Raw genomic sequence first — 15188 nt, 5'->3', positions numbered from 1 at the left:
CAAGCGAGTGCGTTTGAAGGGAATGAAGACTGGTGTCAACGCCTGACCGCGGCGCGCCAAACCCAGGCTGTTAGTTTGCGTGTGCGAGGTAACAGATACCTAGGTAGGCACGTCCCCAGTACTTGTCGTTACAGCAGACTAGTACGGCAGTGGAAGGACGATGGAACATACAGACGATGACCCGTATGGTCGGACCAATTAATCAGTTGTTTGAATGCAGGTTCTCGCCAATAAGCGAGCCCAGCTTTCTTGGCGGCCCGTGCGTAACACACTTTGGTTCTCCGCGAAGCGAGGCAGCTCCATTACAAACTCCCTGGAGACACCAGCGACAGATCCAATATGTCAAACTCAAAGACCCAGACCGTCGACGCCTATTTTGACGAAATGTAGGCGTGAATCTTGAATGCTTCATTCCCCACTTCAACAATGTGAGCTGGCGGACTCTAGTGGCTTGACTGAAACTCTTGATCCGTTGAAGGCGACTCTGCAATCATGTTCAAAATGCACAATCCCTTCTGGGTTATTGTGATTCGTCAGGCTCCTCTGATTAAGGGAGTGTTCGCCCACTGTCGTCTGGGTTCTTTTCTCATGTGTTATTGATCTCTGGAAGGAAGACGAATCACTTCTGGGTGTGAAGAGGTGAATGCCTGACATTGTTACTGTGCTTGACCTCCTATCGCAGGTCGATGATCCCACCTCACTCATTTGCTTCCTCACACAATTATAGCTGGCTTGCACACAAGACAAGAGTTCGCAAATGCTCCGAGGTCAGTTCATTGCATCCTCCACAGCTCGCGAAAGGGCAATGCATTTGGTAACGTTACAACCACTCTCGGCCGTAAGCTTACCAGCAAGGCTGTCATAACTGCAGCATCGCGCATAATACCAGTTTTGGTTACTTGAAGATTTTGAAGGTTGTCACCAACAAGCCTTTCTGGTATCAACATCCTTGCGGCCTTAACACGTCGGGACGGAGAGACTCAATCCACTACACCGAGGCGGTGGTATAGGATCGAGATCTATAAAGCGAAGACACGGAAACCATCCCACCAGACCTATCACAGGTATGTGCCATGATTGCCGGCAAGAATATTGGCTCATGTAACCAGACTTTACTGAGGGCTAGCCCACTGTGTTATTCAGAGACGGTCATTCAAGTTCCTATTGCGCTTAGACTTCCAAGGACGAAAATGGGAACCCACGATGAAAAGACGGCGACCATTTCGCACTATCGTGACTGGCCAAATGCCATGGGGGTGAGCACATTTATCTGAATCATGGTCCATTCTAATTTGTCCCGCCTGCAGTTCGATGTAAACTATGAAGAGAAGACCGCCGTTGAGTTGAGGGTGCAAGGTATCATACCGGCCTACGCCGCAGGCACTCTGTTTCGTACAGGTCTGGGGCCACGGACGATCAGCACATCGAAGGACACTGAGTTCAAAACCAACCACTGGTTCGACAACTTCTCACAGATTCATCGTTTCCAGATACACGCGCCCCAGGCAGATTCGCAAGTGCGAATCACTTACAATTCTCGCTTGGTCAGCGATGGCCTGATTGAAAAGATTAAACAGACCGGAAAGCTAGATGGCTTCACATTTGCCGCAAAGTACGATCCTTGCAAATCCTTATTTCAGAAAGTCCAGGCAGTGTTTCAGCCAGCGGCGCCTCCCCCGAAACCGAACGAAGTCAACGCCGCAGTAACCATGTCAGTCAATCTCCCTGGCTTTACAAGAGACGGTCATCAAGCAAAGGGTCCGCAAGATCCCAACAGCGGTATGACTCTGTGCAATAAAACCGATGCCAACATTTTGCAATTCCTTGAACCGGAGACTCTCGAGCCCCTGGGCATCGCTCATCAGGGCGTTCTTCATCCTGACCTCAAGGGCGCGGGGAGTGGTGCACATGCGAAGTCAGATCCTGTCACAGGAGATGTCTTCAATTATAATCTCGACTTTGGTCGAACTGGAACGTATCGCGTGTGGCGCAGTTCCGCATCCACCGGGAAGACTTCCATTTTGGCAACGTTTCACCACGCTCCGGCATATCTTCATTCGCTCTTTCTCAGCAGGGACTACGTGATATTGTGTGTGTGGAACTCGTTCTACAGAGCGGGTGGCGCATCTATTCTATGGAATCGAAATCTTCTGGATGCCATGGTGTGGGATGGCAAGCGGCCGACCACCTGGTTTGTGGTCGATAAGCGGCCGTCAGAAGAGGGCGGAAATGGTGTCATTGCCAAATATGTTACCGATGCATTTTACTCCTTCCACACGATCAATGCATATGAAGAGCCATCGCGATCCCAGCAAGGTGCTGTTGACATCGTGTGCGACCTCGCCGCATATGACAATATGGATGTTATTAACCACTTCTATCTCGACAACCTCATGAGCGATCAACCTCAGGCCCATGCCTACACGGAGTCATTGAGCTCCAGTTCGCGACCGAGCTATCGACGGTATCGCCTACCGGTCATCCCGTCGACACCAAACCCCGGGCACTTAAAGGCCCATCTGGAGTACGAGAGCACGAAGGTCAACGCATTCGAACTTCCCACCATTAACCCCAGAATGGTGACAAGGAAGCATCGTTACATGTACGGAATAAGTGACACCGGGAAATCTACCTTCGTCGACGGTCTTATCAAGTATGACGCCGAAACACATGCGACAACGCGATGGAGTGTACATGGCCAAAGTCCCGGAGAGCCGATATTCGTGCCAGACCCCCAATCTGGGGATGAAGACGGCGGAGTGCTGTTGTCGGTGGTTCTCGATGGGACAGCAGGAAAGAGTTATCTCCTTGTGCTCGATGCGAAGACGATGACAGAGGTCGGGCGTGCCCATGTCGATGGTGTGATTGGATTTGGATTCCATGGCCTGCATGTTAGTTCCCGAGAGCCTATTGGCAGGTTCAACGGGCTGCATTTGTAGACGGTGATACTTGGTCAAGGGTAGGTTATGTATACCTTGTACATAACCGGAATGCATACATGGCGATAGACATGGAGTCCCGAGTCCTCGTTACCTTCCATACCAAACATCAAGTAACTACTCATGCTACTTTATTTTCTTGGTGACGTTTGCGGTTGCGGATGTATTTCCCGAACGGCAGTTTCCGGCTTCACTAGCCGCCACGCCCAAAAACCCAGTAGCGCCTATAGACCTCGGATGATGCAAGGCCTTTGTCCTCGTGGGCTACGTATGTGCCTACTCGTCCCTACCTAGCCACTAGGATACCTGACCTGCTAATCTGGGGCTGGTGGGCGTTGGTCACACCTTACGAGGTAGTGACAGCTCTTGGTGGTTGGCACCGGGCATGACGTTGATGTGGCTGGACAGAAAAAGCTTTGACGTACCAGGTACTCGTCTAGGAGCTGCACTGCTGTCAGGCACACACACACCAGTTCACAAGGTTCTATTCACTGCAGAACACACCACCCTCCATCTTAAACTGTCATAGGTTTGCGAGCCACTTGTCGCGCACCTTGTTCCTTTTCATTATGCCTCTTGTCTAGCTCATGACCACTCCTTAGTTGTCCCTTTTTCCCTCACCTCTGCGCTCTTCGCTCTCCGCTCTCTCTCGTCGCAAGTTGCCTTGGAGCGTCTCCTCACGCGACCGCAATTTTGCTGTCGCTCACCCACTATGTCGGTTTCAGACATTATTGACTGGCTAAGTCTGAGCAAGACTTCACCGCAAGTCAAGGTCACTACCCTCCCGATCAGCTTCTACAAATTCCCTCCGTCACCAGAGCCTACGACCGTACCTCCTCCAGCAAATGACCCGATCCTTGCACACCCGTTCACGATCCCCACGGACCTGTACAATGTCCTCTTGTCACCACATGTGCCCATCACAGTCGCGCTGGTGTACATGTCGTTAGTGTCTTTCCTAAATTCAGTCAACGCGAATCGCAAGTACAAGCCATGGGCATTCAGTAGGACATACATCTTCAAATTCCTTGTCATTGTCCACAACATCTTCCTGGCTGTATACTCAGCATGGACTTGCGTGGGGATGGTCAATGCCTTACGTCTTTCTCTGCCGGAATGGAACGAAGAGTGGAAAGTCGCTGGAACTGTGGACGCACTTTGCAAAATGCACGGACCGAGGGGAGTTGGAAGTGCCGCGACATACAATGCAACCACCAGCGCATGGCACTTGACGAACCGCGCATTGCACCTGGCTGCTGATGGACTTGGTCCCGAGACCACGGATGTGGGCCGCATCTGGAATGAAGGGCTAGCGTTCTATGGCTGGCTGTTCTACCTTTCCAAGTTCTATGAAGTCGTAGACACACTGATTATCCTGGCAAAGGGCAAGAGGAGCAGTCTCTTGCAAACCTATCACCATGCTGGAGCAATGCTATGCATGTGGGCTGGCATTAGGTACATGTCTCCACCAATATGGATGTTTGTGCTGGTCAATTCCGGCATTCACTCAGTCATGGTAATTCTGCCTGTTGACCTAATTTGAACACCTGCTGACAAGATTACAGTATACTTTCTACCTTTGCTCGGTCGTGGGAATCAAGGTTCCCAAATGGTTCAAACAGACCCTGACAACCCTACAAATCACCCAGTTTGTCGTTGGCGCGACATATGCATTCCTCCACCTCTTTGTTGCATACCAGATACCGGTCAGCGTCCCCTACATCTATCATGTGGGAGAAGCTGTTTCGAAGGTCGTGTCAGAAGCTCCAACAGAGATCGCTTCAACTGTGTCCGCGGCAATATCAACAGGCTCCGCCGGTATGGGGGCTTGGCTTAAGAAAGCACTCTTGCGAGGGGCAGGTTATGAAGGTCTTGCGGAGAACGTGTTGAACGAAGAAGGCAAACCATTTGGAGTCGATGCTGTCCACATTGTTGAAGATGTCATCAAGCGAGAAGAAACAAGGTACAGGGATGAGCTCCAGTGGGTCTATTGCCTCGACACGAGTGGTCAAGTCTTTGCAATCCTGCTGAATTGCATGTATCTCTTGCCTTTGACATGGTTGTTCTTGCAGTTCTTTATCACGTCTTACCTCAAGCAAGTCGAGAGAAGGCGAAGTCGATCAGCCAGTGAAACTGCGATAGTTGCGCGAAAGAGCTTTCAAGATGCATCGAAAGGTGTGGCGCGAAGACTGAGCGAAGCTTTTGAAGACATGCATCGCATCACTGACGATATCGGAGACGATACTGTCCTTGTGGATGGCGATGAGATCAGGAGAGAATTAAAGGAAGCTGCAGAGCAGGCCAAGAGCACAATCACGGAACAATCGGCCAAGGTCAAGCAGACCGCCAGCACCAATTCAGAAAAGGTGCAACAGGAGTTTCAGCGTGATATGGAAGTGGTCAGGAAGAACCTACACGATACTGCCGAAAAGGTCAAGAGTGCCGTTGCGAAGGCAGGAGACGAGGAGACGAAGGAGAAGGTTTCAGCAAAGGCGCAAGCTGTGATAGACTCTACCACTGAGACTGTTGAGATGACCATGGAGGGTGTCAAATCTGCGGTCCAAAATGGTAAAGAGCAGGCTCAGCCCGTGGTCAATTATGCCACGGAAAAGGTGGGGGATCTGAAAGAACAGGCCGGAGCTGCTGTTGATAATGCTGCTGAAAAGGCGAGTCAATTGAAAGAACGCTCAGTTGACGCTTCTCAACCCAAAAAGTCCCAGTCCCAAGAAGGTGTCAACGAAGACACAGAGACAGGGCAAACGATAGATGACGAAGAGAGAGACAACTCGGAAGTGGGTTCAGAAACCGCCGAAAGCCGGGTTGAATCTGTCAAACAGAAAATCGAGGATGTCTCCGAGTCAGCAAAAGACACTGCAACAGAAGAGGAGCAATCAGAGTCGAAATCCCCAAACGGAAATGGCACCGTCGCCGAAGAGGAGACTGGTCCTAACACGGATCAGAACCAGACACAGTCCGAAGAGACGACGGGAACAGAGACGGGTGAGCGCGAAGAAGCCAAGGCAGAGAAGAAGGAAGAGGACAGAATCATAGATGAGAGTCAGGCGGTAAGAGACGAGAACGTCGACAGTGGCGGAGACAGCAAGGATGAAGGCGAGGGAATGGCCAACGGAGAAGGACAGAGCTGGGCAGAAGTGGTTAAGAAGGGGGCCACTGGGGAGGAGGAAGAAGCCACAAAGGAAGCTGAACCAGACAAAGACAAAGAAGGCTGGGGAATTTGAGTCGATCGATCATCGAACTTGATACAAGTCTGCATTGACCCTGCGAAGATGGAATCAACACTCGACCAAAGAAGACATGTCGAATGGAAAGGGCATTGAGCGGCCTCTGTTTGAAGGCAAATACGATCAGGTCACTCGCTCACCCAGACAACGCCAGAGTCTTCGAAACTACGCCGCCGACTCCATCCAGTCAACCGGCCATATGTCAAATCTACCAGACCAACCCGGCAAACGCGGACGTGCTACAGCGATTTTCGTCGAAGACTGGTTGGCATCGGACATACAGACAGACAGCCAGGGTAAGGGCAAGGACAAGGACAGCGCCTGTGAGTGAATAAAACAAAAACCCAGGACGGATCTATGGAGCCCAACCCGTCTAGGTAATTTAATTTAATGAAATGAAATATTTAATTCACCTCGGGAGTTCCCACGCAAGGAGGCGAGCGCTCTTCCGACCAGATTAGATAGGCTAGGTCAGGGAGGTTTACGTATCTTAGATACCCGGACTGACGGATAGATAAATGTGAAGCGATCCCTACAACGTGCCGTCGCGACCGTTCGAGGAATCCGGAAATACTTTAGAGCATGCGCAAGAGAAGATGAGCAGATGTGTACCTCGTAGAGCAGCAGGGAAGATGAAAACAAACACACACGGCCCGATAACCATGTGTCCGTGCCGAATGTGAGAACTAGAATATCTTTCCGCATGGCCGTTTTTATTTGCATTTGCATATGTACATGGCACTCAAGAGTCCTCTGTGCCTCTGGTGTGCTCTCCCCCCCCGAGTATTAACGTCCGCACTTGCCAGCGACGTGTCTCCAGATAGGGGCCAACCCGATCTGACATCTCAGCCTCGCATTTCAACAATCATATCCCGCGGTTGAACTCCACCAGGCCCCCTTCACCGCCCCGGTCCCAGAATTCTTCCTCCAAGCTCCTCGCGCTGACAGCCTGCCGCTGCGGGAACGCCGCCAACGCCAAGGGCAGGGCAAAGATACTAGTGGTCAGGATCAAGCCCAGGTTCACGGGGAGAACCATCCTGGGTCGCGACTTTAGCCATTGTGTTTGCTGGAGTCGGACCAGGATGAGGGGAGGAATGACCATGATTGGAGTCGCATTGAGGACGCGGGAGATTGCTGTTTCGCCCACGGCGAGAATGGCAGCTTTGCGAGATTTGCCCAATGATGCGACTTCTTTGCCTGTCTTCTCGCGTTCGGCTTTTTCTTGCTCGGATTGCACAGGGAAAATGTCGATCCCGCGGCGGATTTCTTCGGAGCGCATGAGAAAGACGTTCAACACGCCTGCGCTCGCGACAGCTGCAAAGGGCACTAGACGACCGAGGACAAGTCTGGTGTTTGGGGAGAGGCGTTTCAACCGTGGAACAAGAGAGTTCAACCCAACAGCGACAGAGCATGAGGCAGAGACTGCCAGCACGTAGGATTTTACCAAAGTGGATGTACTAAGCGGTGATGATTTGTTTGCGTTGGATGAGTTGATGGCGACATTGAGCGATTGATTTATGACTTGCCAAGCGATAGTACCGGTGGTACTCAGGTTGGGTGTGAGCATACCAGCGGTGACGACCAGATTCGAGATGACGAAACAGGACATGCGGAAGGGGAGGAAAACTGGCTCTCCGGTATCTTTTCAGCGTTAGACACTCTCCCCGTCTATGGGCATGAGATATAGTCGAACCTGGATGTAGTGTTGAATCCACAATCTTTTTCGCCTGCCATATCTCCGGCGTCATGACCTTCGCCTCCCCAGTCTTGTAGGATGTAACCAGTCGCTTTGCCTGTTCAAGGCCCGAGGACGAAACGAATAGTGTTCTGTGAAACAAGTAAATGGTCAGGACCAATAGTTCATTAAAGGACGGCGGTGTATATGCTGCGGTCTGTTGCGCTGTACCTTCAGCACCATTTGACGGCACAACCGACCGCCAGCCCCGGAAATTGCAAAGTCGACACTTCAAAGTGTGACACCTGCTCTGTCCTCACCTCGGATCTGCTATCTGTGCCGACTGCATGACACGGCCCCAGTATGTTGAGAGGTCATATTGAGATGCTGGAAGATCTCTATTGCCCGGAAGTGACGCGGACATCGTGGCGCCAGCGCCCCAACCCAGCCGGGAGGAGGTACGAGAGGGTTCGAGGTAAGTCAGAGGACCTGAATGAGTGGTTTTATGGGCTGTCCAAGGGAAAGAAATGAGCGTCGAATAGTGTGGTCTCGATTAATTCTCTTTCTCGCTGCGATTTCGGAGGGGCTGGAGCACAATTCCAATGCTATTGAGGAAAGTGCGCCGATGTTTCAGCCTTGCGCACCCGAGCTTTGGCGACTGGACGATTGACTAACCACTAACTCACTAGCCATATCAACATCTCAACTATGTGTCTCCATATTATTGTTCGCCATTTGATCCCTACACCTCTCTATTCCCACTTAGCTCGGCAGTGCGGGAAGCGATGACCCCTTTCGCTCTCATATCCATCCTGAACGGCGTGTATCTATGCGAGTCCCTGAAAGGCCCAACCGGGTTGGCGAGCTTCTTGACGAAGTTTCCTTCTCTAACCTCACCCTCAATGCCACCAAATGCCCCATCTGTACACCACCCCAACATCCTCCGAACACGGTCAGACAAGTTGGCCTCGACTTCGGGCCTGATGGACAAGAAGTTGTTCTCTTGTTGCCGGATATAGGACCGCATGAAGAACATGAGAATCACTGGCCTCTCTCCACTTGTCATTCTGTTGGGACCGGTGGCGTGCCAGAGTCGACTTTCGAAGACAAGTGCTGTTCCTGCTGGCCCTTCTGCTGCCACTGTCCCGTCGATATTGAAAGGATCTGGAGCGCAAACAACGTCAGCACCACCCTTGGAAAGTATGACCACATAACAATCAGGGTAGCCTTCGTCGTTGTCTTTGGGATATAAGGATATAATACTAAGAACAACAAAAGATTGACTCACCATCTGGAGCAACGGCACCAAGGTGACTGCCGGGAAACACCCGCGTTCCACCATTCTCTGCCGTGACATCCGTCAGAAACCACATGATGTTGATACCAAAGTATACGTTCCGAACAGGCGGTTGAATGCCGACCTGATCTGTATGCAACATCATCGGTGTATTCCCAGGGCGTGCAATGTTCGCGCTGTAGCTGTGGACCAGAAAGTGTTCACCCAAGTTTTCTGGTATAACCTCGTCAATCAAAGGATGCTCTAGCAGATCGAGGAACTCTTGTCCTTTGTTGATCAATGTCCAGATCCTTTGGTTGGGCGCGTTTGGGCCTCCATCCTTCGCTGCAACACCAGCTTCTACCTCACCGCGTCCCTGTTGACGAATCGCTTCTGCCAAAAGCTGGACTTGGTCCTGGGTCAAAGCATTCTTCACCAAGCCATAGCCAAATTCTTTCAGATCTCGCCTGACCTGGTCAATGTCTTCCGTTGGAGTCGGTAACCTGGCTCCAGGGCTGGGCGATACAGGATGTACTGGATCCACAGGGCACAAGGCATCAGCGAATTTGACTGCAACTTTGATGTCTCCCTTGGGCAATGTCGACTCGTCGAAGAAACCGTCCTTAAATAGAGCATATCGCGGCTCCAGCTGGCCCTGAGCAAAGGCAATGATATAGCGAGGTTTTATCTTCACCCGGCAGTCGGGTTCTCCGTCAAATGTCTGCAGTATGCGAGGCTCCTCCCGTGTGTCAATATAAATCGGGCCGCTATCCAGTCCGATATCCAATCCAAGGACAGCCTTAACTCTGGTCATCTTGGACAAGCCGTTCTTAATCACTTCCAATGCTTCCACGCGGTCATCCTTCTTTTTCGAATGAGGCCTCCAGTTACTGAACATGCCATATCTCAGGCCTAGCGTGGGAACACTGGCCGTTCCGTTGGCGATGCCGTTCGAGGCTACAGTACCAGAGCCATTTGTCACGCCATTTGGGTGGCTGACCGATTCCGCTGGACGTGAGACATTCATCTTCACCTAATTCTCTGTTGCTTGATGGTGGAAATGGTTGTTCGTCTCCATATTCTCGAAAACCACCCTCCATATTGTCTTGCTATATCTAGGATCATTTACAACTCCAAAAGGTACGCAGGAGCACCTGAGTAATGTTTTGCGCAGTCATCGAGACACAACCAACAAGAGACTTCACGTCTGCGGATTGAGACACGGTCTACCGATCCACCCCGCAGCCGTCAACGGTCTTGGGTTGAATCAAATTCTTCTGACTCGACCCAACCTACGCCTCTAGATTTTGCCCGCCTCGCCCCACAGGCTCTCAACCTGGAGTACCCCACAAGCCTTGGTCAGAATATTACAGGTAAGAAAAAAGCTACCCTCGGTTATACCGACCTCCTCGTTGATCAGGCTGACCTTTCTGGGTATCCGCGGTTCTCTGGCACTCACGAGACTGCAGCAACTTGACCAATTTCCCCAGTCTTTCTGTGGCACCCAGAAGACAAGGAACCGAAGGCTTCTGGAGAAGCTCGTCCGATCTACACCAGTCGCGGGGTCAGGCAAATCTGGGGTTGGCCTTTCCATCTGTTCCAAGGAATGCTCGTTCGGAACGCCCCTTGTACTTCTCTAACTGTGGGAACACTCTAGAAACCCTTGCAACTAGTCGTACAGCTACCGTCAATAATTCCCCTTCATCCTAGCACTACTTCCTCACTTCGCACTTACTCAGACTTCCATATGTCATCACCAGCTTGATTGAAAATTGACGGTCAACCCAACGGCATGAAGGATGACACTGACGCAACCAAGGGCGGCCGTGGCGGCCGTTCAGCCCGTATGAGCAATGAGGACAGGAAACTTCGGAATCGCCTGTCACAGAAGGCCTTCCGCGCCCGGCAAGCTATGCGCATCAAGGAGTTGGAGGACAGACTGGAATCTAGGCCATCGTCCGAGACCGCAAGAATCGCCGAGCTCGAAGAGCGGAACGCATTCCTCGCTAACAGGCTCTTTGAGTGCCATAAAAAACTCGAAAGCCTTCAGGTCACCATCAGGGCTCTGTCAGAGGCTACTGCGGAGGCGCTTGACATGGTAGTAAGTCTTGATCGCCTGCCTACTGTTTGGATCTCAACCAGAACTGATCCATTCTGCAAAAGATCCCCAAGGACAAGAAGAAGGAGTCCCGTGCCAACGAAGGTGGAGAAGATGAAGCTCCTCGTCCAACCACGGCGCCTTCGTCGAGCTCAGATGCATCCTCACCAAGCCTGAGAGATGCCACTGTGTCCGCGCCTTTAACAGATCCAATCGATACAGGAGGCATTATTATCCCAGAGATGACTTTTGATGCCGCTTGTCAACAACCAGACACCTCGGCGAATGCGACAAGCTGGCCAGATTTGGAGACAGGCTTCGACGAAATCCCCGACGACTTCAAGGATGCTCTGCAAGCAGCAATAAGCCACGATCCTGATGTATTCGCCTCACTGGATTTCGTTGACTTTTCCAATCCCATTAACGACGTGACGATGATAGAGACGAACAATCCAACCATGTGGGATACCATGATGGCCGACCCAATCCTCCAGCAAAGACTATCTTTCACTTTCCCGCAGATGGGACCAGATACATATTCTGCTGCGGAGAAACACGGTCCGATCCTGGTACGAGGTCCTCACGGGCAGCTACATCGGACCAACTCCGCGTGGTCGGACCATATTGCTACTCTTGAATACTTCTTGCGGCAGAAGTGGAGATCGTTAAGTCTTCGCAGGGAAGTACAAAAGGTTTCATCCGACGAGTACGTGGGAGATTGGTACTTTGATCCAGGGAGCTTCACTAACCAGGCTTACAGTCTTCCGAGCTTGGTTTGCTTCATGCTGTCCTCATTCATATGTCTGTCGTGGCCGACCATGGCCGCCTGGCACTCATACACCCGAGCGCATATCGCGGTTGCCAGTCTTATGGCGTGGCGTCTCAACCCAACGCCAGAGATGTACGCCGTCATTGACTCTTCCCTTCGTCCGACCAAACTTCAGATGACAGCGCATCACCCATCAATAATCGACTGGATCCCTTTTGCCACGGTACGTGACAAGCTAATCATATATCATTCGGCCAATCCCCATCTGGATGAGCTGATATGTGATATCGGCAATTCATACGTCATGGAAGTCGACCTTTCGAAACTCATCGCATTCATACCTCCCACTCGAGGCTATGTCGGAGTCTGGGATCTAGTCCGGTCAATTGCGCCTGAAGCCACGTCAAGTTCGGATAGAGCAAATTTCCTCCAGCCGAGTTTTGAGAATTCCCCAGAGACCATCGACGATTTTGACGAGGAAGAAGAGGCGAATAGTGGTGCAACTTCTTTGCCCGCGCCCGATGCAAGTGTGCTCTTTGGGTCGAAAGCACTCGCCCTAAAAGCATTCAAGCTGATAGGGATGCATAAGGGCGTTGGCAACTTCCTACTGGATCCGCAATTCTTCCAGAGGCATCCAGAACTCTACGACCCCACGGCAAACCTGTGTGCCCGAGGCGTTCCTCTACGCCCAGGAAATCGGGGGTCCATGTTAGCCCCTCAACCATTGGATTCTGGCGTGCTGAGCCGGTACAAGGAACTGTCTTCGTGGTCACTTACTTTGTCCTCCACCATAATCACAGCGAGATAAGATGTTGGTCTTCTATCATCGCATACTGCCTTTGCTGTTCAGGTTCTTCCCAGGAGTCAGATCCACATTTCAGCAGATTCAGAATGATCATTAAGGCCAGATTGCTAGCTGTTTGCTAATGGCGACAAGTTCGACGCTAGATTTAAAAGCATCTTGACTCTGATATTCTCGAGCTTAGCAACAGTGAAGATGCAGTTTTCGGTTTCAGTGGTAAAACAATTATGACAACAACGACATGTATTCTGTGTCTGAAGACCCAAGCATAGGCATCGTTCCTGAGATACTCTTTTTCGATATTGTGTTATTGGAGTCAGTACCGGGTATGATGTCTATAGTAAGGACGGAGTAGAGCGTCAGAAACAGGGCCACGCGGAGAACCAGCCATGCCAAGGCTTCGGATTAATATTTTGCCGAGCGTACAATCCACCGATGATTTAATCACACGAGTCTTTACCACGATGGTGCACTGCGGGTAAGTGTCTAAACGACCTGGTCCCGAGTAGAATTGTGACCATAAAAGTCAAAGACACTCTTTCGTCATGGCACCGCGAGAAGAATTATCAGGCGATGAGTCTGATGACTCTCAACTTGAATGGGAAATGGAACAAGGCATTCCTCAAGTCGAAGACCCGTTCATCCAAAAGTACATGGCGGGGCGTCAGGCTCTGATCGAACAGGAGAAGAAGCAACGCCATGATCGGGCTTTCAAACAAAACATGTCTCCCATGGCCAAACAGGCAGCCAAGATCATGGCCTCCATTCGCCGCCGAGAGTTGCAGACCGTCTGGACCTCCGAATTTGAGGATAGTCTCGCTGATAAGAACGGTGGCAACCTGTACCCAGGTATGATGTTTACCCTGGCTCGTGATCGCATGGAGACGACCGACTTGTGGAAAATTGTCGAGAAGATGCCAAAGGGAGCACTGCTGCATGCTCATCTGGACGCCATGATCGACATTGACTGGCTGGTTGACCAGGCTCTGGCGGAGAAGGGATTCTGCATGGTTGCACCCGAAGGCCTGAGTGACAAGGGCAAACGAACTTCAGGTTTACTGCAATTCAGGTACTATCCCGACGAAGTTGTCAAGAAGCAGAAGAGTACGGGTAGTATTTGGACAGCGGCATACACACCCAACACCCCTGTAACGATCAGAGAAGCACAGAGGACATTCCCGGACGATGACCAAACCTTTAAGAAATGGCTAATTAGCAGGTGCACCATTACCAACGAGGAGTCCTTGTGCCACCACCATGGTTTGGATGCCATCTGGAAAAAGTTTCAGAGCACATTCATGGTCATTACCTGGATGTTTACCTACGAACCCATCTTCCGCCGCGCCATTCAGCGCCTTCTCGGCCAGTTGGCAAATGATGGCATTATCTACGTCGATCTCAGAATCGCTTTCAAGTTTGAATTCCGAAAGCAAGGACAGACCACGGGTCAAATTGGCAAATTCGACGATTTCTTCACCGTTCTAGGCGAGGAGATTGAGAAGTTCAAACGATCGCCTGCCGGAAAGACGTTCAAAGGAGCACGTTTGATATGGACCGTCATCCGTAAATCGGACAACCGAACAGTGGCCGATTCCATGAAGGAGTGCATACGCATGAAGAAGAAGTTTCCCCACATGATTTGCGGCTTTGATTTCGTGGCTCAAGAAGACCAGGGAAGGACACTGAAGGATCTCACGCCGCTGATATTCTGGTTCAAGAAGAAGTGCGCCGAGGCCGGGGTGGATTTGCCTTTCTTCTTTCACGCGGGCGAATGCCTTGGTGACGGTGACAGTACGGACAATAACCTATTCGATGCACTTCTGTTGGGGACTAGACGCATTGGACATGGGTATTCGTTATACAAGCACCCCTTGCTGATTGACATGGTCAAGGAGAAGAAGATTCTGATCGAGAGCTGCCCAATCTCGAATGAAATCTTGCGGCTCTCGAGCTCCATCCTTTCGCACTCTCTCCCGGCACTCCTTTCACGAGGGGTAGCTGTGTCATTGAACAACGACGACCCTGCAATCTTGGGCCACGGAAAGAACGGCTTGAGTCATGACTTCTGGCAAGCCTACATGGCATTTGAGAATCTCGGGTTGGAAGGCCTAGCAACCATGGCCGAGAACTCCCTCAAATGGTGCGCCATTGAAGACCAAAAACCGGGTGAGTGGACCAAAGACATCACCGAGGGTTATTTGGGTAAAGGCGTCAAGGCAAAGTTACTGCGAGAATGGAGGAGCGAGTTTGAGAAGTGGTGTCAGTGGATCTTGATGGAATATCCGCTAGAGGCCGAGGAAGAGGATGGAGAGGATGAAGACGAAGATGAGTCCGAGGAAGATGAGGAGGAGGAAGAAGATGAGGACGACGAAGACGACGAAGAGTAG

General features: G+C 51.2%; 6 protein-coding genes across 6 annotated transcripts; 4 read left to right on the top strand and 2 right to left on the bottom strand.

Annotated features, from left to right (window-relative positions):
* Nucleotides 1-1190: 1190 nt before the first annotated feature.
* On the top strand, nt 1191-2939 carry Z517_04510 (uncharacterized protein; the record flags this gene model as incomplete). The annotated part of the gene is made up of 2 exons (XM_013429839.1): nt 1191-1256; nt 1308-2939. The coding sequence occupies 2 exons, from the start codon at nt 1191-1193 to the stop codon at nt 2937-2939; spliced, it is 1698 nt and encodes a 565-aa protein (XP_013285293.1).
* Nucleotides 2940-3651: 712 nt separating this feature from the next.
* On the top strand, nt 3652-6178 carry Z517_04509 (uncharacterized protein; the record flags this gene model as incomplete). The annotated part of the gene is made up of 2 exons (XM_013429838.1): nt 3652-4455; nt 4505-6178. 2 exons carry the CDS (start codon nt 3652-3654, stop codon nt 6176-6178), a joined length of 2478 nt encoding a protein of 825 aa, XP_013285292.1.
* An 868-nt stretch (nt 6179-7046) lies between these two features.
* On the bottom strand, nt 7047-8280 carry Z517_04508 (uncharacterized protein; the record flags this gene model as incomplete). Its single annotated transcript, XM_013429837.1, has 3 exons — nt 7047-7822; nt 7875-8008; nt 8177-8280. The coding sequence occupies 3 exons, from the start codon at nt 8278-8280 to the stop codon at nt 7047-7049; spliced, it is 1014 nt and encodes a 337-aa protein (XP_013285291.1).
* Nucleotides 8281-8598: 318 nt separating this feature from the next.
* On the bottom strand, nt 8599-10159 carry Z517_04507 (uncharacterized protein; the record flags this gene model as incomplete). Its single annotated transcript, XM_013429836.1, has 2 exons — nt 8599-9020; nt 9145-10159. 2 exons carry the CDS (start codon nt 10157-10159, stop codon nt 8599-8601), a joined length of 1437 nt encoding a protein of 478 aa, XP_013285290.1.
* Nucleotides 10160-10924: 765 nt separating this feature from the next.
* Z517_04506 (uncharacterized protein) lies at nt 10925-12807 on the top strand (the record flags this gene model as incomplete). The annotated part of the gene is made up of 2 exons (XM_013429835.1): nt 10925-11233; nt 11296-12807. 2 exons carry the CDS (start codon nt 10925-10927, stop codon nt 12805-12807), a joined length of 1821 nt encoding a protein of 606 aa, XP_013285289.1.
* Nucleotides 12808-13346: 539 nt separating this feature from the next.
* On the top strand, nt 13347-15188 carry Z517_04505 (uncharacterized protein; the record flags this gene model as incomplete). The annotated part of the gene is made up of 1 exon (XM_013429834.1): nt 13347-15188. The coding sequence occupies one exon, from the start codon at nt 13347-13349 to the stop codon at nt 15186-15188; it is 1842 nt and encodes a 613-aa protein (XP_013285288.1).

This window comes from Fonsecaea pedrosoi, assembly GCF_000835455.1.
Source record: "Fonsecaea pedrosoi CBS 271.37 unplaced genomic scaffold supercont1.3, whole genome shotgun sequence".
NCBI classification, from domain to species: Eukaryota; Fungi; Ascomycota; class Eurotiomycetes; order Chaetothyriales; family Herpotrichiellaceae; genus Fonsecaea; species Fonsecaea pedrosoi.
Note: the sequence above shows the minus strand (reverse complement) of the source record. Positions and strands in the feature narration are given on the sequence as shown.